Raw genomic sequence first — 9,862 nt, forward strand, 5'->3', positions numbered from 1 at the left:
GTAGTTATCATCTTCAAAAGCAGCACCTTTGTGCCAAAAGAGCATCAAACTGGTGTTATCTGTGCACCAGTGCAGGGATGGACTGCAAGCTTTACCTTTTGGGTAAGATTTGTGCCCTAGATAAAAGCAAAAAGAAATAGAACATGTGAGAAAAAAAATTTTAGGATCTACCTAAAAACAAGGGAATGTGGAACTTAAGTGGATTTTGGCCAAGGCAGTGTGGGTAAGCACTCCCAGCACAAGCTTAAGACAGGAGATTAGCTCTACACCTGCCTGAGCCATGGCACAAATTAGTCACCACCGTTTGTGGTTTTACCAGTTGGCACATCCTGCACCGAGCCCGTTGGTGTGAGGCAACCCAGCAGGTGCATAAAGGAGCTGCTCCCCATTGGCTGCCTGTGGCAGATCTGAGAGCTTCCCACTGGGTAATTAATGTAATGACAATAATAGACACAAAGTAAATAAGGTGGAAAGAAAATAAATCAATGGGCTGTGAGCAGAGGCTGCATTTAGTGAGGAGCAGCCCTGACGGCTCCTGTCTGCACTTTGGGCTGTCAGAGTCTCCCATGTGTCCTGGTAACATTCCAGCCGCTGGTTTGAGATCGGCTGCGTCCAAGGCTGTGCCGGCTCCTCGGGCAGCAGGAGGCTGCAGGCAGGTAAGGGTTGCGTTTGGCCGCTCCCCACAGCACAGCTACGGGGTCAAGGGCTTGGGTCCCTCTGTGTACCCTCTGGGCACTTGGGTACCTCCTGCTGCAGCCTGAACCGGCTTCCTGCTGATTTTGTGGCCTCTAAGCTCCCTTTGGAGCAGAGAAGCTACAGCCCTAGAAGAAAGGAGGGAGTTTGCCCCTCTGCTACCAAGTTAGGAGAATTTTGGAGAAAAATGGGGAAGATTTTAGGATCAATCTCCACCAAGAGAAGTGCCAAGGAACTCAGGGCTTGGGGGTTCATCCTGGGACACACAAATTAATCTTCTCCTTCCACGGCTAGGTCCATCCTGTCCTAATAGACCCTCTAAACTCACTAACTTAGAGAGAAATGCTGAATCCCTTCTGCCAGCCACAAAAACCCAGGGGATCAGCTCACCTCAGAGTCACAGGGGCAAGGGCAGAGAGAGCACCTCTGTGCACACACAAAAGAGAAGAGAATCACTAAATTTCAATTCCTCCTCAAACAATTTCTCCCCAAGACTACCTATCACAGAATGCTTAAGGTTTCCCCGACTCTCAAACACATCTCAGGGAGCTTTTTATTTCACTCCAGCCACTCTTCACTACAACCAGAGCCACACCCTGGAATGAAAGCACCTTTCCATGTACCAAATCTGTGGAGAGGCTGACCTTGCCTGATTGCTTTATGTGAGCAAGATTCCCCTCTCAAGAGCAATACAGTCCTACCTAAATTTTACCAAAAAGTGGATGGAAAAGCTCCCAGACTCCACCTGGGCCAATCCCTCCAGCTCCTCTGTGTCAGAGTCCTCACAGCCCTGTGCTACAAGAGGAAAAAGAAAGAAAAAACAAGTGCTAATTAATTCTTATAATTAATTTATTAATATTAATTGTTTCCCAGTCTCAGCTCATCTGGGTGGGAGTTTGGATCTCCCAGCAACTTATTCCAAACTTTACAGATCCTTTGTTTATTCTCTCCAATTCTGCGACAATTTGTGTGACCATTCAAGGTGCCTGTAACTCTCAGAGCCCAAAAACAAAAGGTAGAGGTTGGACTCATCAACTGAAAATCAAACAGCTCTGAATTTCAGAGCAGGTCCGAGCTTGCTCTTCATTTCCACCTAATCCTTACGGCAGCAAAGGGAAAGAAGAAAACCTGAACTCAGGGCTAGAGAAGCTGTGAAAGGTGAGGGTGGGAATGGTTTGAGCACCTCTGGTCCCAGCAGCTCCTAGTACTGGTGGGGCAGGGCAGAGACATCCCACTTTAATGCTGGTGTATCTGGACAGGTTTTGGCAGAAGGGCCTTTCCCCACTGCCCTGCAATGACTGTCCACTGGGAAATTTTTAATGCCTAACCTGGGCTAAAAACCAATCTCCTTTTCCCCTCCATTCAGCTTCTGGAGAAGGAAGGAGAAGCTGCAAAGCAAGGAAGGGACATCACCACACAAGTGGCCTTCACAGCACAGCACACAAGCTCCTATCTCAGCACATCTCCCCTTTAAGCCTCCCCTTTTATCAATGCAGCAAGTGACCTCTAGGCAGATGAGCCATGTCTGACAAGAAAGTCTCCAGGCCTTGCCATCACTGCAAGAGCAGGTCAGCATCAGCCCCAACAGACACCTCCAAGATCCACTATGAGAAGTTCTGGCTGTACCGTCACTGCTCTTCAGTGCAGCAGAGGGACCGGCAAGCTCAGAAGGCTGGGCAACTCTTCTCAGGGCTGCTGGCCATGAATGTGGTGTTTCTGGGCAGTGCCTTCATCAGCAGCATGATCTTCAACAAGGTGGCCATCACTCTGGCAGACGTCTGGATCCTGCTCTCCATCCTCAAGGTCCTGTGCCTGTTCTGGATTATTTACTACCTGCTGGGCACCAGCCGGCAGCCACACGCGGTGCTCTACCGGGACTCCCACGCTGGAGCCATCTGGATTAGGGGTAAGTTCTGCTTTTATTTCTTCTCTCCTGCCTTCTTCCAAAGACTTGGAAGGCAAAGAAACTCATGCCCTGTTACTAGAAGAGCTAGAAGCCATAGGATATGCAGTTAGGGCATTGGGAATCTCCCAGTTTGTGTCAGGCTGATGGGCATGGTGGGTGCCATGGAGTGGAACCAGAACAGCCAGGAAAGCCTGAAATTTGGCTTCCCTTCAGCCTCCAGTCGAACTTCGCTCTCAGATCCCTTCAGAAAGAGCAATCCAGGCATAACCCCTTTCCAGGATGGCAACTGAGCATCGTGGGAAAGCCATAGGAATGGTTTTAGGCAGGAGCACTTTGAAAAGTGAGAGGAGAATCACTGTATTTATCCTTCAAGAGCACCAGTGGCCCTATGTCACCATCATCCCCACTTAACATCACCACAGCCTTGTTGCCAGGGAAGGATTCTTATCCATTGAGCCACATCCCACTGACACCCAGGCTTTCCTGGGAGATTTTCCCCTTCCGTATTTGCCCCCCTTTAAGAAACTACCCTTTTCCCAGAAGCCCTGCCTCTGGTCTGTCATAGAGTTTTTAATTAGGCACTGTCTTGTTAACTAAGTATAGACAATAAATTCAAGGAAGCTGCAAGGTACTTGAGTACCTAAAGCTGCAGAGACATGTCCAAGGCAAAAGGGAGAGATAATCAAAGGGTCCCAGCTCCTACAGATGGAGCTGCTACAAGCCTTAGCAGACCTGTGGTCATCTCAGGTTTCCCCCACAAGGCAGAAAGCATCACCCATAATTAACTTACCCCTGTCATTCCAGATTGTACAGAGAAGCCCAAAACCCCCATCCCCACCTTGTATCCAAGGACAAGAAAATACCTTGCATTTTCCTAACACCTTTAACCAGTCAAAGAACACAATCAGGTTCAAGAGTAAGGCTCTCCTATTTCCTCTTCTCCTAAAATCATGAGAATTCCAGGAGAGAGATTGCCAGCTCCACACAAATCCAAGAAGCACAAGGTCTCCTGTCCCCAGCCAAGCTCAGATGCTCCACAGGCATGTCTGTGTTTATTTACTGGTCCTTTGCTGTTTGTCCAGGGTCAGTGCTGCTGTTTGGCAGTTGCAGCATCCTCCTGAATGTGTTTCACATTGGCTACAGCACAATCCTCATCCACTGCAAATCCAGGGTGGAAATCTTGTTCCCCAGCATTGGAATCCTTTTCATTTGCACTCAGGTACTGCACATCACCCTTCTGGAAGCTTGTTTATTTTCTCTGTCCCATTCCTGGGAGCCGCTGGGTTGGGGGGAAGCTGGGAGACATGGGAAAGTGAATGAACATGGGGCATTCTCCTGAGCATTGAAAGCATTAAAGCATCACACATCACTTCAAACGCTACCTGCACTCCCTGTGTGCCACGTCGAGAGACAGGGAAGAAAGATTCAAAAATTACCCTAGAAATACCTGACATACCACAGGGTCCAGAGGAATTTGCATTGAAGCAAAGTAAGGAGAGAGGAGAGGAAATTTCAGGTTTTGCCAGAGATGTCTTTGCACCAGTCTGAGCCTCAGCCCCTCTTTGTATTTGCCAATCCATCCGCCCAACAAAATCCTTTGCACACAAAGATATCTTACACCATTTTCACCTTGCTATTCAACACCAGCCCTCTTTTTTACAGACCCAAGGCTGTATTTGAAAAGCAAACTAATTCCCACCTCAGCAGCAAATACAGGACAGAGGAACACGGAGCTCCAGGATGGGCATTCAATGCAGTCACACATAAACGTTGCCCTTACCCAAGGATGCCAGCACCTGCCTCAGCCCTGGGGTGCAGGTGCACACATGTCCCTGCACCCTTGCACAGAGGCAGGTTTGCTCCTGCTTGGACCTGTATCTTCTTGTCTACCTGTCCCTTTCCACCATGTGTGCAGCCAGCTGCCAACTTTGCCCTGCTCACGCTGTTACTGTTCTCAACTTGCAGGCTTACTTTCTGTGGCATCAATCTAAGGACTGCATTCAAGTCCAGCACAACTTCACCAGGTAAAAAACCAGGATAAAAAATACCTTCTAGTGCTCTAAAGAAACTTTTCCTTTCTGCCTGTGATATCCATTATGATTCCTGCTAGAACTGTGTTTGATCCTACATAGGCCCTATATTCTGGGTCACACAAGAACCAAACTATGCCTTGTTCAGACTCATCCTCCCCCCCCGACCTGAGCTCACCAGCTCCCTTCAGTTTTCCTTTGTGCCTTGGAGCTCTGCAAAGCTTGTTCCTTCCTCCCAAACATCTTCCTGCTGCCTGTCTCAGGGACCAGCTCACAGGATGGAGGATGGGAGAGGGTGGTCTCCCCATTCCTATCACTGGGAGGTGTCTCAGCTTAGGCCAGCTTCACCAGGCCTTGCCTGCCCTGCTCCTTCGGAAATGGCAAGTGGGAATTTGCTCAGCTGTGTTTGTGCAAAGCCACACCCTACAGGCCTCAGGCAGATCAGGCCTGAACACCCCATGTCTGTTCAAACCTGTGCATGGGCCAGCAAGAGGGGAAGGACACACTGGCCATGAACCATCTCCAAACATTGTACAAGTCCTGTGTCTCCTCCCAGGTGTGGGCTGATGCTGACCATAGCCACCAACCTTCTCCTCTGGCTCCTGGCCGTGACCAACGACACCCTGCACATGGAGATCGAGTCTCAGCTGCGTGAGGTGGAGCAGCGATTCGCAGGCAAGGCTCCTTCACATCCCCATTGGTGTTAGGCTGACACAGATGACTTCTAGGGAAACAACATTTCACAGAACCACAGAATCACAAAATATACTGAGTTGGAAGGGACCCACAAGAATCATCAAGTCCAGTTCTTGGCCCTGTACAAGATTGTCCCCAAATTTCCACCATGTGCCCTAGAGTATTGGCCAAACACTTCCTGAACTCTGTCAGGCTCGGTGCTGGTGCACTTCTCTGGGCAGCCTGTGGGTCTCAGTGATTCAGATATCTCCAGTTCCCCCAAATGCTGCAATTTCCCTATTATTGGAGGTTGTCTCAAGGAAATGGGCTGCAAGGGGAGAAGATCTTCACCTGGAGGGAGGGGATCTGCAATGAAACCCTGAAACTGAGGGCTAGAAAAGCCCACCATAAATTAGAATTTTTTCTCACTTTTTCCAATTAACTGCAAGCACAAGATTGCTAGACTAGAAGAGGCTCATGTGACTGCTGTGGTCTTCTTTCTGAGGATACAGAGGAATAAAGGGGAATCTAATATTCCAGGGGTAGAAATAGAGAAGGCTTTGTTGTGAAGGAAGAGGAGTCTCTCATCCAGCACCTGTGGTGGTGATTATGGGTGGTTAAAGACATTAGCTAAACTTTGTTATTCTGAAATCTCACATCCTTTATGACTGAGTAGTAGCCATTTAACTTCCTGCTGATCCCTGCTTCTGAGGCTCAGACACACATACTGTGCCTGCACACAAGAAACTCCCAAAGACAGCCATGACATCCAGGCCATCTCCCTCTTAATTGTCACCTTCCTCTTCTCATGCTCCAGGCAACGAGACTACCTCGTGCACATGCCCAAACACAACCATCTGCAAAGTCTTCCAGAAGGGCTACATCCTGCTCTACCCCTTCAACACCGAGTACTGCCTGATCTGCTGCTCCGTGCTCTATGTCATGTGGAAGAACGTGGGGAGACACATCAGCCACCACCACATCCCGCACACCAAGCCCAAATTCAAGCTCCAGGGGGTGGTCTTTGGGCCACTGCTGGGCACCAGTGCTATAATCATAGGGGCCTGTGTCTTCATGATGTACCAGATCCAGGCCACCAGCTTGGTCCCCAGCCGCCAGGTCTTCGTGATCTACTATTCCTACTATATTGTGCTCCTGCCCCTGATGAGTGTTGGTGCCGTGATCGGGACAATCATCCATGCCTTGGAAAAAAAGGAGCTGGATACGCTAAAGAACCCAACCCGCAGCCTGGACGTGGTCCTGCTGATGGGGGCAGCCCTTGGCCAAATCGGCATGTCCTACTTCTCCATTGTGGCCCTGGTGGCCACTGATCCCAGGGACCTGCTGAACAGCCTCAACTTGTCCTACTCTGTCCTCCTCATCTTTCAGAACATCACCCAAAATGTTTTTGTCATCGATGGGCTCCACCGGCGGCGCGTTGTAGCAGAAAATGAGGCCAAACATGCCAGACACACGGTGGATGCAGAGCTGCCTGGGGAAGAGGACACCACGCTGAGCAGCAAACAGGAGTACAGCCAGCCACCTCCTGGCAAGGAGGAAGACACTAAAGAAGAGCAGAATCATGAAGCCCACAGCCAAAGACGAGTGAGCGTGCTGGAGCTGGGACAGGAGATCCGGAAAGCTTCCTTGTCCTACATCCATACCTATTCTCACCTGAGCTGGAAGAGAAGAGTCTTGAGGGAGATCTCGTTCTTCTTGATTTTGTGCAACATCATAGTAAGTATTGTGCTCTCTGCTCCATCCCAGCTCTGGCTGAGCCACGGCAACCTGTGACACAGACATGATCTCTTTCTCTTGTATTCCAGACAAAAAAACCTTTGCCTGCTAAGTTTCAACCTAGTGGTGAGGCAAGTCAAGACCGGTTTTGCTGTTAATACCCCACCCTCATAATTAGAAAGTCTCTCTTTTACCCTTAGAGTCAAGTATTACTGGGCTTCATGGGTGCAGGGAGGAAACAGCTAATAAATCCTTACTTGCCAAGATTTTACCCCCTAGGAAAAACTTCATTAGGCTCATTAAGGGTGTTTCATGAGAAACGCGAAAGAAAATGTGGAGCACCAGCATTAAGTCTCTGTAAACATGAGTCTCCAGGCTTGAAACTCACCCAGTAAAGTACACTGTGGTTTGGAATCTTGAATCAACGCTGCAGCCTTAATCCAGTGAAAACACATTGCCCAGGGAAACAGCAAAACCCTGTAGAAAGATGAAGCAGGCTGGGGCAGAATGGGGCTGTCATTAGGTTTCCAGGGATTCAACAGGATTTTAATTACAGCAAGGAGTCAACAGCCTAACTAAGGGTTTTCCTTCTCCTCACTGGCAAGGAGACTACTGTGATACTCCTGAAATATTCCTACAACCACTTGAACCAGTGCTGAGATTAGGGTGTAAGTAGAGGACAGTTTGTCATCCTCTAACTTGTGTTTCTTTTCCTCACATCTCTGCAGCTGTGGGTCATGCCCACATTTGGGGCTCACCCTATCTTCGAGAATGGAATGGAAAGGTCATTTTATGGCTACTCCACCTGGTTTGTGATCGTGAACTTCGGACTCCCCTTGGGTGTGTTTTACCGCATGCACTCAGTTGGGGGGCTCCTGGAGGTCTATGTAACAGCCTAAGCCAAGGGGCTGGGGAGAATCAGTGACGCTGAACAAAGATGCAGTAAGCAGCAGATATCCACATGTAAGCTTCCAAGATTTTTCTCCCTCCAGCTTCTGCTTGGACTTCTTGTACAACATCACAATGAATTTCAGAAGAGGTTCTTTGATATTATCCTTTTCTACCATAGAGAATAGACTCAAAGCCCATAAACAAACTCTCACTGCTCTCAGGAATCATACATGCAGTCACCAGTCTGCCAGTGGATGCTGTTTGGCAGCAAGTGGAACTTTACCTATTCTTACTGAGATCTTCCAGATAAAAGAATGCAAGGGCAGCAAAAGCAATGAAGACTGGCCTGCACCAGTTCAGAAAATCAAAAGCAATCAAAAAATAAAAGCTGTAACATGACCTTGCCTTACTGAGAATAAATGCTATTTCTTTCTACAGGCACTCCCAGAGCCTCAAGTAGGAATCACTAGGGAAGCACTGTGGGTGATCTTTACTCACCATGGATGATGTTATCACTGGTATGGACTAGCCAAGGTCCCATCCTTGCACACAGGGCTAGTTCAAGAGCAAGCCACTGCCACATCCACTGTGAATCTCTCCTCACCCCAACACTTTGGCCCTTGCTGCTGCCTTGCACATCCACAAACCTTTCCTGGGTTTCCATGCACAAAGGAAGGTGGCTGCAGTGAGGTGCCTGATCAAAGACCCATTAGGATTTGTTCCATAGGGATGCCTGCTTTGAAAGCACTTGGGAGAGAGCAAGGGGCTTGTGACTATGGGTCCCAAATTCAGAGCCTGATGAATGGAAATAAATCAAATTTTCATGTGTGTCTTGTGAAATATCTGCGTCTGCTCTGCACTCAATGGGCTCAAAGTCAACTCATTTAAACTGCTCTTGCATTCAGAGCTTGTATGAGGCTCTGAGCAACCTGGCCTAGAGGAGGGAATTACTGCCTAGAGCAGATAAGCTTTATGGTCCCTTCCAACTCAAACCCTCTGGGATTCTATGAGATTTAAGAGCAGGCCTGCTCTATAATCAATCAAAATCTGTCATAACCCTTACCTAAGCATGGCACAAAAGGTATTCTCATTATTGCTTCTGTTCCTCTGTAAATCAATCCCAGGATCAGTGTGGGTTTAGGATTAGAGCCCATTTATGGGGTTTTTTTGGGATTCCCTAGTAAAGCAAACTCTTCCAAGACAGTGAGGATTCTGCATTTGGGCAGTGATAGCACCTTTCTGTACAACTCTAAGTGAGACTGGTTGCATGAGCATGAACTTTGCCCAATAAGTGTTTGTATTTGGGCCCATGTCAACAGAAACATGTCATGAGAAATAACAGCTGGATAAATTAGGCTCCAATAAAGTTAATTATTATTCTCATATCAGTGTTTGTACCATGGGATCCACAGGACATACATGCTAAGGTCTGACCTCAAACCTTCTTCCTAGTAACTGACAGCCTGGGGACAAAGAAGGATGGCACTTCATGGGCAAATCATGACCTGGATTTTATCCAGTTTAATGGATAAAACACTGGTTTAAGTCACTGAATTTTACAGAGCAGGTGACTTTGGATTGAACACTGAATGCATGACTGAAGACATGATCAGCATGGACAGGAATGAATTCCACCAGCTCCAACTCTCACCTACAGCCACCACAGATCAGATAAACAGTCAAGGCACTCCATGTCATTTCCTAACAAGTGCCAGGGTGCCTGTTTTACAGGTCTCAACTGCACAAAGGTTTTATACATGGTTCACGAACTCAGAAGACTTGATCCTGTTTCATCTTTGATGATGCTATAAACACAGAAATGGCCAAACCCACACAATTCAGGGTCATTTTCCAGAGTAAAATCTTCACTTCTGATTATAAAAAAATTACCACTGCAGAGGAAGCCAGCCCATGGTTCCCTAGTGGCACA

At 48.0% G+C, this 9,862-nt stretch overlaps 1 protein-coding gene across 1 annotated transcript; it reads left to right on the plus strand.

The window, feature by feature from the left end:
• The first annotated feature begins 89 nt into the window (after positions 1-89).
• Positions 90-9,848, plus strand: OTOP3 (otopetrin 3). Its single transcript, XM_005526740.3, has 7 exons — positions 90-656; positions 2,060-2,599; positions 3,682-3,818; positions 4,565-4,623; positions 5,186-5,304; positions 6,122-7,041; positions 7,770-9,848. The coding sequence occupies exons 2-7, from the start codon at positions 2,215-2,217 to the stop codon at positions 7,938-7,940; spliced, it is 1,791 nt and encodes a 596-aa protein (XP_005526797.2). The 5' UTR covers positions 90-656; positions 2,060-2,214; the 3' UTR covers positions 7,941-9,848.
• Positions 9,849-9,862: the final 14 nt, after the last annotated feature.

The sequence above is a fragment of the Pseudopodoces humilis genome, chromosome 21 (assembly GCF_049639895.1).
Source record: "Pseudopodoces humilis isolate 2021_Gansu_Grassland_sample_001 chromosome 21, ASM4963989v1, whole genome shotgun sequence".
NCBI lineage: Eukaryota > Metazoa > Chordata > Aves > Passeriformes > Paridae > Pseudopodoces > Pseudopodoces humilis.